Below are 12,833 nucleotides of genomic sequence, written 5' to 3'. Positions count from 1 at the left end.
GGAAATGATTTATTGAGCCACTAATTGATCCTGGGCACAACGGCTCTCCTTTTCCTCTCCTCCTAGGTGAACCGGGAGCTCCCGGCAGGATCGTGACTTCAGGTAGGCAGGCCCGGGAGGGGTCCTCCTTCTCATGTCTTTCTCTCTCATGTACTGGGCATCTGCCCTGGCTCTGCCTTAACACCCTCCGAGAACACCCACCCTGCGGGCACGGTGCTTTGGGCAGGATGCCGTGCTGAGCATTTCCCGTCAGCAAGGAGGTGGGTCGGGGGAGTTTGGGGGAAATGAGAGCCCGACCCACAGCCTGGCCTGGGTCCCAGCACCTCTGAGAGAGAAGAGCTTGGCTCAGTCTTCCATGTACCTTCTGTTTTCAGAGGGGTCATCAACTATCACCGTCCCAGGCCCCCCGGGACCTCCTGGAGCCATGGGACCTCCAGGACCTCCAGGTGCCCCAGGTCAGTCCATTTTCTTGCTTTGCCCAAATCAGCAGCAGGCCTTGGTTATAGTGGACTATAGCAGCGTTCGCTCAAATCCTGAACCCAAGTCAGAAACCCAGGGAAGAGTAAGGAGGGGCTTTCTCACATAGCCTAGCAAGCCCCGTCACGCCCCACCGTTGTCCCAAGCACCGCACAGGCACTGCTTCACTGGGCCCCACAGCCCCCTTGGAGGCTCAAGCAGGTAAATGACTTGCCTACAGTCACTCGGCTAAGAAGTAGCAGAGTCAGGTTTAAGCCAGGTCGTCCTGCCTCCAGAGCCAGTGTCTGACCAGTCAGAGCACTCGGTCCTCAAAGTGTTTCCTCTTGGAAAACAATTTCATAATATGCATCAAGGGCAAGAAAAATGCTAAGAATCCATTTGAAGAAAATGTCTCCAAATTGTCCAACAATGAGATCGCCTCAAAAATATGAAGACTTAAAGTTGGGAGATGATAGTGTTATTTAAAAGAGCAGAATGCTTAATAATGTGTGTTCTGTGGTTGCAACTATATTTTTACAAGATGAGAAAAAAATACTGTAAGAAAATAAAACAAAATGCTTACAAGTTAAAGAATTATGGGTGATACTTTTTCTATTTTTTCCAAAATGCCTGTTATTTTATTATATCTATTTTTTAATTATTTACAAATGTTTGTGTGTAAATGAAATATGTGATTTAACATGACCAATGTGAGTATGGACCAGCCTTCCCTCCTGATAAGCTCCAGTGAGGGGGGGACACTGAGGGCACTAAGAAGTCCCTAGCCATTGAAGGACAGTGTCCGAGGGGGCAGCCCTGCAGTCCCGGGGGTGCTGGGGCCTGGCAGAGGAATTCTCAGCAGGGCAGACCACAGGGCTGGTCTTGAGTTGCTCATTGCTCTCAGATCAGCACGCTAACCTCTTTGGGCCACCGTTCCATGCCTCGTGAGGAAGCTACGTGTGTACTGAGGCATTTGCCTTTTCTTCAGTTCTTCCTAGAACTGTGGCCCTAGAGGTGTGATAAACCCTTTTCTTCCCAACCCCGTTTCTAGGCCCTATCGGCCCAGCTGGTCTCCCAGGACAGCAAGGTATGTCACACCCTGAAAGAACACCTCTCCTGGGCTCAGTCAGGGGGCTCTCTTCCCAGAGTAGACTGGGCCCCGGTGTTTAAGCAAAGTGCGAGACATGCATTTTGGGAAGGGAGGTGAGGGGGCGATCCAGCTCTTCACCAAGGGCCTTCAAGGCCTCAACACCTCCTCTCACCCCTTTCCATGTTTCTGAGAAGGTAGGGGTCCTCTGGACGGGGGGATTGAGGCTCTGTGGCCCCCTGGTCACGATCAAGCTTGGCTATTTTCATGCCCTCAGGGCTCTGGTGACCAGACCCTGATAATCTCACCACTATCCAGTGATTTATCCAACTACCAAAACACAGTCACGCTTAGGGAAAGCTGGTCCAGTTCCTCCTAGGCATTGCGACTGCAGACAGGAAGGCTCACAGCCAACTTTCTGGCCCCGCCCACTCTCTGATGGGCTCTGCCCACCAATGGCTTGCCCCGCCCATACTCAGCTAGGCCCTGCCCACCCTTGGCTCTACCCTGCCCGCCCCGGGTGCCTGGGCAGCTCCGGACCCTCTGCAGAGGGAAATCCTGATGGATTGCTGCAGGCCGTGCCCACCCTAACTGTGTCTTCCCAACAGGCCCGCGAGGGGAGCCAGGGCTTGCTGCCGAATCATTCTTGGATAGCAGCAGCTCCATCTCTGAGATCCTCTCTGCCCGTGAGTGCCCCCATGGGCCCAGGGGCAGGTGACACAGGGTGGGAGTGGGAGAGAGGCGGCGCATTGGGGCCTGTGGCAGCTGCACCAGTGCGTCATCGCAAGCCCCAGTGTGAGTAAGGATGGCCAGTTCCCCTGAAATGCAACACTAGCCAAGAAGGAACAGCAGGAGTTTTGTCAGCTGTGGGGGGTAAGTCACTGGGGATGAGGCAGCTGTCAGAGAAGTTCTCAGGATTCCAGGAGGACCAGAGTCACGTGAGGCCTCTGAAGAGAGCCAGGCACCGGGAGTGTCACTGGCAGGAGTGAAGTCACTGCATCCCCCACTCACTGAGAGCAATGACAATGGTCTGTGGGGTCTCAGCCACAGGCCCTGCCTGGGAGGGCTGACTCCTGGGTCGTCCTGTTCCCAAAGTCCTCTAAAGAGCTCAGGCAGAGATGCCACTGGGCTTCCCACCTGGACATGTGGACACTTGAACAACAAAGATAACAGCCAGCCCTGGTTTAGCAGTCACCATGGGCCAGACATTGTGCCATGGCATCTCACTGAGTCTTCACAAGGCCCCTGTGACATAGGTATTATTGCCTCTGGTTTACAGAGGAGGAAGCTGAGGCTGAAAGAGGTTGAGAACTTGCCCAAAGCCACCAGCTAGAAGTGGTGGAACAGGGATTTGAACCCTGGCTTTCTGACACCAAAGCCACATTCTTACCCATCACTCCATACCTCCATTTCAGCTCTCAGGGAGTTCAACTGCAGCCCTGTCCTGCCTCTGAGCGAGGAGCACCCTTAGCAAAGGAGGTCCTGGAGGGTCATGTGCCACGCCCCAGGGCCTGGTGTGTGGGGTGTGAGTGTAGCCTGGGTGCTTGGCACTGATGGTCCTGGGGAGGGGTAAGGCTGGCAGAGAACAGCCTCATGACAGCTTTGCTCATTTCTGTTTTCTTCTCTCTATAGAGGGTCTTGATTTACGAGGTCCCCCAGGCCCACCTGGGCCACTCGGGCCACCAGGTGAGCATCTCAGGGATCTTTGGAAGGTGTGGAATCTTGGGAGACAGGGGACTCAATGAACTTAGTGAGGAAGCCAAGATCCTGCTCTCAGGGGTGGGATCAGCTCCCTGAGTTCAGCATTGCCTCTTCCTCACTTTCTTCTGCAGGAGCTTCCATTCCAGGCCCACCTGGCCCCCCAGGCCCCAAGGGAGACCAAGGTAAGAACAGTGTTTTAGGGAGTGCAGGAGCCTATATGTGGCCCTGCTTACCCAACTGGCAGCTGGGAGAGTTTGGATGAGGCTGGATGAGCTGGGACATTCCTTCATCCTCCTGCCATGTCCCATTAGGAGCTCAGCAGCCTGAAGCATGGGGTGGGGGGAGGCACGGTGGTCAGAAGCTCTACCAAGAATTCCTGCCTCCACATTGGCCAGTGGAAGGAGAGGCATGAGGAGCCCCAAGCTCTGTGTCCGCTCCAGCCCTGGAGCCCGTCCCCTCCCCCATGGGCCCCTTGAAGCCACACCACCTGGTTTGTATGTGTCTCACAACTCTCTGCCTTCTTCCCTCAGGCCCCCCAGGCCCCCGAGGACACAAAGGTACAGTAGAGCTGGCATCAAACAAAACATGGGGTAGGGGTCAGGGTGGCAAGAGCTGACCTTCCACAAGCTTTGAGCTTCTTGGGAATGAATTTGGTCCAAATGGGTGAGAGTAGATCAGAGTGTGTGTCTCTGTGAATGGTTGAGAATTTATGTGCGTGTGTGTTCGTGTGTGTGTGTGTGTGTGTGTGTGTGAGGCAGCTCTAGGTACTGCCTAAAGGGCAGTGCAGCCCCAGCCATCATGAATCTTGGGGAACCTCGGGAGGGGAGGTGGGGTCCGGGGCTGGGCCCGGGGAGAGCCAGGAGAGCATAACTGACGGTCCCCCTCTCGGTGTTTTCCTCAGGCGAGCAGGGCCTCCCCGGGTTCTCAGCCTCAGGTAAGTGCGGAGCCCCCGCCCCTGTTGCTGCCTCTGGCCAGAGCCTCTCCCAGCCCTGGCTGACTGCACTGGGTGCGCAGTTGGCTTCCAAGTTCCAGTTCCCTGGGACTCAACCTGCAGGGACCACCAGGCCCACCCGGCCCTCAGGGACCCAAAGGTGACGAAGGTCAGTGAGGGAGCAGCCAAGAGGGCGGAGAGGAATGGGAGCAAGGCTGGCTCCCAGAGCCCGAGTGAAGGGCAGAGAGGACTTGCTGGTGCTAAAGGCTTGGGAGGAGAGGAAGCTGAAGGAGAGGCTGGAGGGAGAAAGGGACGGGGCCATGGGGATATAGTCTCTGCCAACGGGGAGCTTGTGGTGTGATTGCAGAAACAGACTAAGAGACATGGGACATTGTTGAGTCACACGCAGATAAGTGTGGTTGGGCTTAACTAGGGAAGGCTTCCTGGAGGAGGTGATGCAAACAGGGCTTCTTGTTTTGGATTTCAGGTGATCCCAGAGTCCCTGGCATTCCTAGTGGTCCCACTGGAGGTAAGAACCAAAGGTGACCAAACTTCCTCTCCCCTCCTTCAAGCGAGGCTGATCGTGCCGATGAGGACATTGATTCATTCATTTACCCATGATTCAGTGTTGATTAGGTACTTTCTACATGTGCTAGGATCTCTGAGCTGCCTTTAAGGCGGTTACAAGTTAGTGGGGGAGGGAAGGACCCCGAACGGCAAAGATGACTAACAATGCCCATGATGAATGATGGAGCACAGAACAGACCAGGGAGCTAGGGGGGATCAGAGACCAGCGGACCGTGAGGGGCGGTGAGCAGATTGCCAAAGGAAAGGGAGGGTTCGGCCTGGGAGAGCTCCCATCTCTGGGCCGCTTTCAGACAGTGGCTGCTACAGGCACTCCTTTCCTCTCTTTTGGGGGGACCTTTCTCTTTGCCACTGTCTAATTTCTCCTACTGAGGAAGATCCTCCCTCCTCAGATTGTGGAAGCAGTACCTGGGTCCCTTTGTCTGGCCCGAGGGTAGAGAAGCACCTCAGCAGGCTATCTTTCCTGCAGGGGGATCGTCATGGAGCAGCACGGTCTTGCAGGGGCCGCCAGGCCCACCGGGGCCCCCTGGGCCTCCAGGCTCCATCAGCAGCTCTGGCCTGGAGATTCAGCAGTACATCTCTGACTACATGCAGAGTAAGTACCCAGGGTCGGAGTAGGGCAATGTGTGTGTGTGTGTGTGTGTGTGCGCGCGCGTGAGTGTGTGTATGAGAGAGAGTGTGTGTGTGTGTGTGTGTGTGTGTGTGTATTGGGGGGCAGCAGTCTCTACAGCCAAGCTCAGGTCTTCCACCTCTGAAGCTAGGACTGCAGGTCTGTGAGCTCCTGCCTTCTCGCAGCTGCCCAAACACATAGCCTCGTCCTCACCCCAGTAGAGGCTCATACACCCACGCGCTCATCCACATGCACACACAGCTACACACACGCACTTTCTCACGTGTGCACTCCCCTGATCTCATCTTTATGATCCCCACGGATGTGAGGGCACCGGAGCTTTGTCAAATGGGTGGCTGACTGGAGTCTTGCTGGTCCACAGCCCTCAAGTACCGCCTGACCCAGCAGAGACCTCTGCCTCAGTTTCTCCTTCTGTAACAAGGGGTGTCTGGGCTCCCTGCTCGCCATGCCTTGGGGTGCTGTGTAGGGCTGGGTAGATATGTCATCATGGGGAGGGCATGCCCTCTTGGGGACAGGCTTGACTTTGCTTTATTTCTTTGTTGGCAGGTGACAGTGTTAGGTCTTATCTCTCTGGAGTTCAGGGTCCCCCAGGCCCACCTGGTCCCCCAGGGCCTGTCACCACCATCATGGGTGAGACTTTTGACTACTCAGAGCTGGCAAACCTCGTCGTGAGCTACTTACAGAGTAAGTGTCTCCCCACCCCCGGAATAAAACCTTCCTCCCAGGGTCCACTTTTGTTCCTGGGGCCTCATCTCTTAACCTGCTGTTTGCTTTGCCCTTCTTCTGAATGCGATGTTCAATTCTGAATTCGCGGTAACCAGGCCACTGGGATCTGACTTCAGAAAGGGTGTGTGAGATTGAGAACGGAGGCCACACTGCGGAGCCATTTTTAAATGAGCCTTTTTACAGTTGACAGATGTGTCCTAAGTATATGAAAAGGGATGTTTTAGGTTGGAAGGATCTGGTAGGAGTTAGCATCCTCTTGAAAACAGACTGCATTTCTTATCAAACAAAAACAAAACAAACTGTGCCCTTTCCTGCTTTCAAAATAGCCTCCTAATATCCCCATTCATTCATTTCCCCAAATGGAAACAGCTAGTGGACCAGGTCTCTGTGAGTCTGGAGTAATGAGAGTGTTGCTTCAGTACAGAGAAGCAGGTAACCCGAGGCTTCCTTCCCGACAGCTTCCGGGCACAGCATCAGCTTGTCGCCCGCCTCCATCTCTTCCCAAGACATCCTGGCTGTGCTGCAGCGTGAGTTGCCAGCGGAGGGCGGGAGGGTGGGAGCACCTGTGCTGTCTCCTGACCGCACTTGTCAGGCACGGCTTGTCCTGGTGGGAGCTTTGTGAGGGCTGCAGAGGGGAGGCGGTCTTCCGGAACAAGGACCACTCCCTCATGGCTCCCGGCTGTTTGTGAGTCAGCAGCTGGCTGGAAAGGGGGCAGCAAATCTTGCCCGCCCCAATGCCAGGCAACCAGGCAGGTGCCCTTGAGGTGCCTGGAAGCTTCCTGATCTCCCGCTGGGGGCCTGGGAACCCAGAGCTCACACGTCGTCCCTCGGGAACTGGTGTTGGGGGGGGACCAGGCTGTGGCTGGGCGGTGGCATGGGAGCCCCGTGGCCTGAGTGGGTCCCTTTTAGTGCCTCCTCTCCTTCCAGGGGATGATGTGCGTCAGTATCTGCAGCAGTACCTGATGGGCCCTCGGGGTCCCCCGGGGCCACCAGGAGTGGGTGGAGATTGGTCCCTCCAGTCTCTGGACTACGCGGAGCTGAGCAGTCGAGTCCTCAGCTACATGTCGAGTGAGTGTCTGCCCTCCTGGCCTGCACTCCGCAGGAAGGTGGTCAGGAGGGCCTGGGATGAGGCTGTCGGTGCTGAACTGCCATGAAATGGCCCCACCGACCCTCTCCTGCCGGGCTGCACCAAACCCAGAGGGAGTGAGCGGAGTTCAGAGCTGGTCAAACCTGTGGCCCCAGAGCAGGTGAAGGAGCCTGGCGAGGGAAGCCAAAACGGCGTCTTGGGCACCGTTCCTGCATGGAGTTTGCACACAACTCACACTTCTCTATACAGACACACACACATACACTTCTCCATTCACACACACACACTTCTCCATTCACACACACACACATGCACACACACACTTCTCTAGACACACTCAGACACACACTTACACTTCTCTATACAGATCTTCCTCCACTTAGGATAGGATTACGTCCCAATGAATCCATCCTAAGTTGAAAATGTCACAAGTTGAAAATGCATTTAATACACCTAACCTACCGAACATCATAGCTTAGCCTCGCCTACCTTAAACGGGCTCAGAACACTTACATTAGCCTACAGCTGGGCAAAATCATCTACCACAAAGCCTAGCTTATAATAAAGTGTTGAATATCTCTTGTCGTTTATCAAATACTGGACTGAAAGTGAAACAGAGAATGGTCGTCTAGGTACCGAATGGCTGTAAGCATATGGGTTGTTTACTCTCGTGATCGCGGGGCTGACTGGGAGCTGCGGCTCGCTGCCGCAGCCCAGCATCGCGAATACCATACCGCATATCACTAGCCTGGGAAAACATCAAAATTCAGAAAAGAAAAAGTTCTTTTCTACTGAATGCATATCACTTTCGCACCATCATAAAGTTGAAAAATTGTAAGTCGAACCATGATAAGTCAGGGACCCTCTGTAGACCCACACATACACATCTCCGCGTATACATACACGCGCACACCCCCACACACTCAGCAGGATGAAGGGTACAGGCACTTTTGACCTGCCCTCTTCCTAGCACCTGAGCCCCTTCCTCCTTTGTGTCCTTACCCAGGACTGTCTCTCTGTATTACTCTTTCTGCCCGTCTCTTCCTGCTGCCCCTCTCTTTTTCCTTCTTCGGGCTCCTCTTCTGTCCAGATCACTCCTGTGTCTGACTTCCTCTCTGACAGGGTATTTCCACCTGCCCTTCTCTGTCTGATCTGAATCCATCACAACTTGGGATTTTGTTCCTCAGGTTCTGGAATCAGCATTGGGCTTCCTGGCCCCCCAGGGCCCCCTGGCTTGCCGGGAACATCCTATGAGGAGCTCCTCTCCTTGCTCCAAGGTAAGCTGAGCAGGGGACATCTGTCCAAGTGGTTTGGGATGGAAGGCAGAGCCCCTTGGCTCAGGCCATGACTGACCCCCTGCTCTCCCTTGATGTCTCAGGGTCTGAGTTCAGAGGCATCATTGGGCCCCCAGGTCCCCCTGGGCCTCCAGGGATCCCAGGCAACGCATGGTCCAGCATCAGCATGGAGGACCTCTCATCTTACTTGCACAGTAAGGCACAAGGAGGAGGGATGAGGAGGGCAGAGGACTGCAGCCCGGCCTTGGGGGCTCCCATGGGTTTTAGCAAGGGTAGCCATGGAGAGTTGAATCCATTCACCAGTCACCAAATCCTCCTGGAGCATGTCCAGGGCACGCCCTGGGGCCCCGGAGAGGGACACACTTGCTTTTGAGGTGCTTTCAGCCCTGGCAGGGGGAGAAGTGGGGAGAGACAGTGCTCCCAGGTGCAGCCATTAGAGGAGTCATGAGGCGGCATGTGATCAGATGCCAAGCTGGGAGCTCCAGCTCTTAGTGGCGGAAGGGCTGAGGGCGGGGATATGATGTGGGTTAGATGAGGCTCAGAATTGGGAGTGCAAGGAGCAGTCATTCCCGGTGATGCCAGGAAATGGGCGTGCCATGAGCCTCCTGCTGTTCGCTCCTCCCCTCACCAGGGGCCCGGCCTCATCCTCTCCTTTCCACGAGGGGCCCGCAGCAGGCCCAGAGCCCAGGCTGGGAACTCAGCACTCTCAACAGGTGATCCCTAATCTTTCTCTTTCTCTTGCCTCCCGCTCAGCTGCCGGCTTGTCATCCATCCCAGGCCCTCCAGGCCCTCCTGGTCCCCCAGGCCCTCGAGGGCCTCCAGGTGTCTCAGGAGCTCTGGCAACCTATGCAGCTGAAAACAGCGACAGCTTCCGGAGCGAACTGATTAGCTACCTCACGAGTAGGTGCCCCGACGCTGCTGTGCCTCCTATGCTGCCTGCCCAGACCTTGCTTCTCCCTGTAAGAGGAGCAGCAGGCGCTTGGAGGACCCCGGGAGGCCAGCTACAGGGAGCCCCCAGGGGGGGAAAGCCCAGTTTCTTCCCACCCAGCACTCTCCTGCTCATGTACAAGAGCCTCGAAATTCCGATCCTGCTTTGGGGCGTTGAGACCCTGGGAGAGGGTCTTTCTCTCTACCCAGACCTGAGCTCCCACTGAGGCAGCGTCTTCCCTGCAGGTCCTGATGTGCGCAGCTTCATCGTTGGTCCCCCAGGCCCCCCGGGGCCCCAGGGACCACCTGGGGACAGCCGCCTTGTGTCCATGGACGGCTCATACAGTCGGGGTAGCAGCTCCTCCTCACACAGCTCCTACAGCTCTTCGATGGGCATAGGAGGAGCCAGCGGAGGCTCTCTGGGTGAAGGGGGAGCCTTTGGCCTGGACATGGGCCTGGGCCGAGGCTATGGGGCAGCAGCAGAAGGTGGCATGTATGGTGGCGATGGCGGATCTTTCGGGGCTGGCTTTGCTGGAGGTCTGGATTACAATGAGCTGGCTGTTCGGGTGTCTGAGAGCTTGCAGCGTAAGTTGGCCTCACTTAGCCTCAGTGCTGTCGGGGGTTGGGGTGGGGGCGGGGGGAGCACATGAGCATCTCCACATCTGGGCTCCAGAAACTCACCCTCTCATTTTTGGAGCGCCCAGGCTGTGAGGACAGCAATTCTGGAATCAGATGGGCAGGGACTGAAGACAGGAGGCCCCAACCTAATTCTCGGCCAGCTTAGTTCCAGGGGCCCCCGTCAGGACTGGAGCCTACTCCAGGCAATGGAGCATGTTGGGGTCTCCGTTCTTTGCTTTCCCAACTACTTGTGTGGGTCACAGGAGAGTCTCTGTGCCTGGGACAGTTTTCTGGTGGGGCTGAGGGAACACTGTTGGCTAAGAAGCCTTTCTCCCTGTAGCTTACAGCAGTTATTTCAAAAGCCTTAGATGAAAGCCCACTGGGGTGGAGACAGAGCCTCTCACCAGGGAAGATGAACGGCAGGGCCTTTCCCTTGCTGCCCCTAATCTAGTCTAATTGTGCTGGGAGTTAGACAACAGAGGGCACTGTACCCCACTGTGAAGAGGGTGCCCACACTCTTGGTGTTTTACAGGTCAGGGCCTGCTGCAAGGGATGGCCTACACTGTCCAGGGCCCACCCGGCCAGCCTGGGCCCCAGGGGCCCCCTGGCATCAGCAAGGTCTTCTCTGCCTACAGCAATGTGACCGAGGACCTCATGGACTTTTTCCGAAGTAAGGGCATCCCCCGATTGCTTCCCCAACACTTAACGTGCTACACAGTCTCACTGGGGCCTGGTCCACAAAAACCAGTCTCCCGAACAACCTCCAGTTATTAACACTGGGGATGCTGAAAATCTCATAAAATTGAAACTTGGTTTTCCTCTTATAAGTCCAAACTCTACCACTTCTTACCTGTGTTACTTGGAACAAATCACTTTACCTCCCAAGCTTCAGGGTGATCTCTAGTCTAAGGCCAGTTTTTTCCCCTTGCAGCGTATGGAGCCATTCCAGGACCCCCTGGGCAGAAGGGAGAGGTGGGCATCCCAGGACCCAAAGGTAAGTGGTGGCAGGAAACAGCCACCAGGATCCTGTGTGACAACTTGTTGCTGAGCAGCAGCTCCCGCCAGTGCTTATGGATCTGTGCTGCGCCTCCAGCTTTCTCCGCCAGGCCCGCGCTGCTGCTTTACTTAGCACGCCCCTGTCTGTCCTCCTAGGTGCGAAGGGCCCTGCTGGACCACCAGGTCGGCCTGGGCCACCCGGCCCTCGAGGGCACAAGGGAGAAAAAGGAGACAGAGGTAAGCCGTGGCTGCTGCAGTTTCTGGAGTGCTGGGCAGCTGGCGCTCAAAAGAAAAGAGGACGATTTGTTCCAGAGCCTGAAAATTTAAGGCAAATGCCAAGTACTAAAGGCAGACACTGCCAACGATGTAATTGGCAATGACAATCACATGAACAGCTGGGGAGAGAGGAAGGAGCGTGCCAGTGCAGGGAGGAAAAGGAGAACTGACCTGGTAGTGAAATAAGGCAAACAATTTAAATAAATTGACAGTCTTACAGAGTAGTTCATCTTCCAAGCCAGTTTTGCAGTAGTCGCAGTTGCCATAATTGCCAAGCTGAAGTCCCCGCAGGCCACAAGATATTTTTTAACTTCCTACCCATCTTCTGACTTTCAGGTGACCAAGTCTATGCTGGGAGGAGGAAGAGGAGAAGTGTCGCCAGCAAGCCATGAGCTGCCCTTGGCAGAACAGCCCCCTGGACCAGTTCTTGCAATGGCTTATGGCGCTTAGGTCAGAATCTCTCCAGAGGGTAAAAGCTGGCGTCTCCACGGCCTACTGAGACAGCACCACCAAATAGGCAACTAGAACTCTTGTGTTAGTCTGGAACTATCTATATAGAATTCAGCCAAAGGTACACATTCTGAAACAGCTCTGTTGGGTGGACTTCAGAATAGGTGCAGTGTTGTAGAATGAGACTGACTTCTCTGCTATCTAGAGCTGAGCTCCTTGTCTTCTTTAAATCTTAGTTCAAACCCCCACCTAGGAAAGCCAGTTACGTAAAAGTTGGCTCAGGAGTCCTCGAGCTGTGCCTAAAAATGAGCCAAGAAAATGGAAGATGAGGATGTCATCTGGGGGTGACACTGGTGGGGATGTGTTCTGGTTAATGCTGCGAGGCTGTGCTGGCAGCCCCTTCCCTCCTGTTCACTCTGTGCCCTCTAGTCACAGAAGAGTTGGCTAAGAAGCAACTCTTGCAACTGAAAAAATTACGAAATTCACTTCCACAGAAGGTGGTGACAGGGTTTCTAATAGTTATTTCTCACTACAAATCATATTCCCACTTGCTTAGAAAGTTCGTTTGATTGTAGCTATGATCTGTATCCATAGGTCCATGCTCGAGTTTATAGCAATGTTATACTGAACTAGCCTGCAGCAAATAGAAAAAGAAGGAAAATGGGCAGGGAAGAAAGGAAGGGAGAGGAAAACAGGATACCTGATGCCGGGGAAGGATGTCACCTCTGTTCTGCACTTAGGAAATGGCACGGGGACTGGGCGCAGCTGGTTTTTAAGCACTTTTCAACGACTAAAAACATTTATGTGGTCTATTAGATGAAAAGTCATTTCAATTGCAAAATTTCCAATTAAAGGTTTTTTTTTCTTTTTTAATATTATGTTTAATGTGGTCCATCTAACAAAAGTAAAAGGAAGAGAGGGAGGGAAGGAAGAAAGGAAGGAAGAAAATATTTTGGGTTAATTGGGTTTGACTTGAACACTATTATAAACACAAGAAAACAGAACTGGTTGTATCTTGGGACACAGTTTCTGGCATTTTGTTTCATCACTGAGATCTTTAAAGGCAG

The 12,833-nt window shown here is 54.4% G+C and overlaps 1 protein-coding gene across 2 annotated transcripts in view; it reads left to right on the top strand.

Moving 5' to 3' along the window:
* The window catches only part of COL17A1 (collagen type XVII alpha 1 chain), a 52,613-nt gene extending 39,944 nt beyond the window's left edge, over positions 1 to 12,669 (top strand). The window contains exons 34-54 of one of the 2 annotated variants that reach the window (XM_058543928.1): positions 67 to 102; positions 375 to 455; positions 1,508 to 1,543; positions 2,152 to 2,229; positions 3,176 to 3,229; positions 3,376 to 3,426; positions 3,775 to 3,801; positions 4,146 to 4,178; positions 4,663 to 4,704; positions 5,230 to 5,355; positions 5,938 to 6,075; positions 6,576 to 6,644; positions 7,045 to 7,185; positions 8,392 to 8,481; positions 8,583 to 8,693; positions 9,253 to 9,399; positions 9,673 to 10,011; positions 10,577 to 10,714; positions 10,976 to 11,038; positions 11,197 to 11,277; positions 11,653 to 12,668. In XM_058543928.1, coding sequence (XP_058399911.1) covers positions 67 to 102; positions 375 to 455; positions 1,508 to 1,543; positions 2,152 to 2,229; positions 3,176 to 3,229; positions 3,376 to 3,426; positions 3,775 to 3,801; positions 4,146 to 4,178; positions 4,663 to 4,704; positions 5,230 to 5,355; positions 5,938 to 6,075; positions 6,576 to 6,644; positions 7,045 to 7,185; positions 8,392 to 8,481; positions 8,583 to 8,693; positions 9,253 to 9,399; positions 9,673 to 10,011; positions 10,577 to 10,714; positions 10,976 to 11,038; positions 11,197 to 11,277; positions 11,653 to 11,708 — 1,937 coding nt within the window. In that variant the 3' untranslated portion in view covers positions 11,709 to 12,668. Of the gene's footprint in view, positions 1 to 66; positions 103 to 374; positions 456 to 1,507; positions 1,544 to 2,151; positions 2,230 to 3,175; positions 3,230 to 3,375; positions 3,427 to 3,774; positions 3,802 to 4,145; positions 4,179 to 4,662; positions 4,705 to 5,229; positions 5,356 to 5,937; positions 6,076 to 6,575; positions 6,645 to 7,044; positions 7,186 to 8,391; positions 8,482 to 8,582; positions 8,694 to 9,252; positions 9,400 to 9,672; positions 10,012 to 10,576; positions 10,715 to 10,975; positions 11,039 to 11,196; positions 11,278 to 11,652 lie in introns of both variants that reach the window. The other variant, XM_058543929.1, reaches the window with a different exon arrangement.
* Positions 12,670 to 12,833: the final 164 nt, after the last annotated feature.

Source organism: Diceros bicornis, chromosome 6, assembly GCF_020826845.1.
Source record: "Diceros bicornis minor isolate mBicDic1 chromosome 6, mDicBic1.mat.cur, whole genome shotgun sequence".
NCBI lineage: Eukaryota > Metazoa > Chordata > Mammalia > Perissodactyla > Rhinocerotidae > Diceros > Diceros bicornis.
Note: the sequence above shows the minus strand (reverse complement) of the source record. Positions and strands in the feature narration are given on the sequence as shown.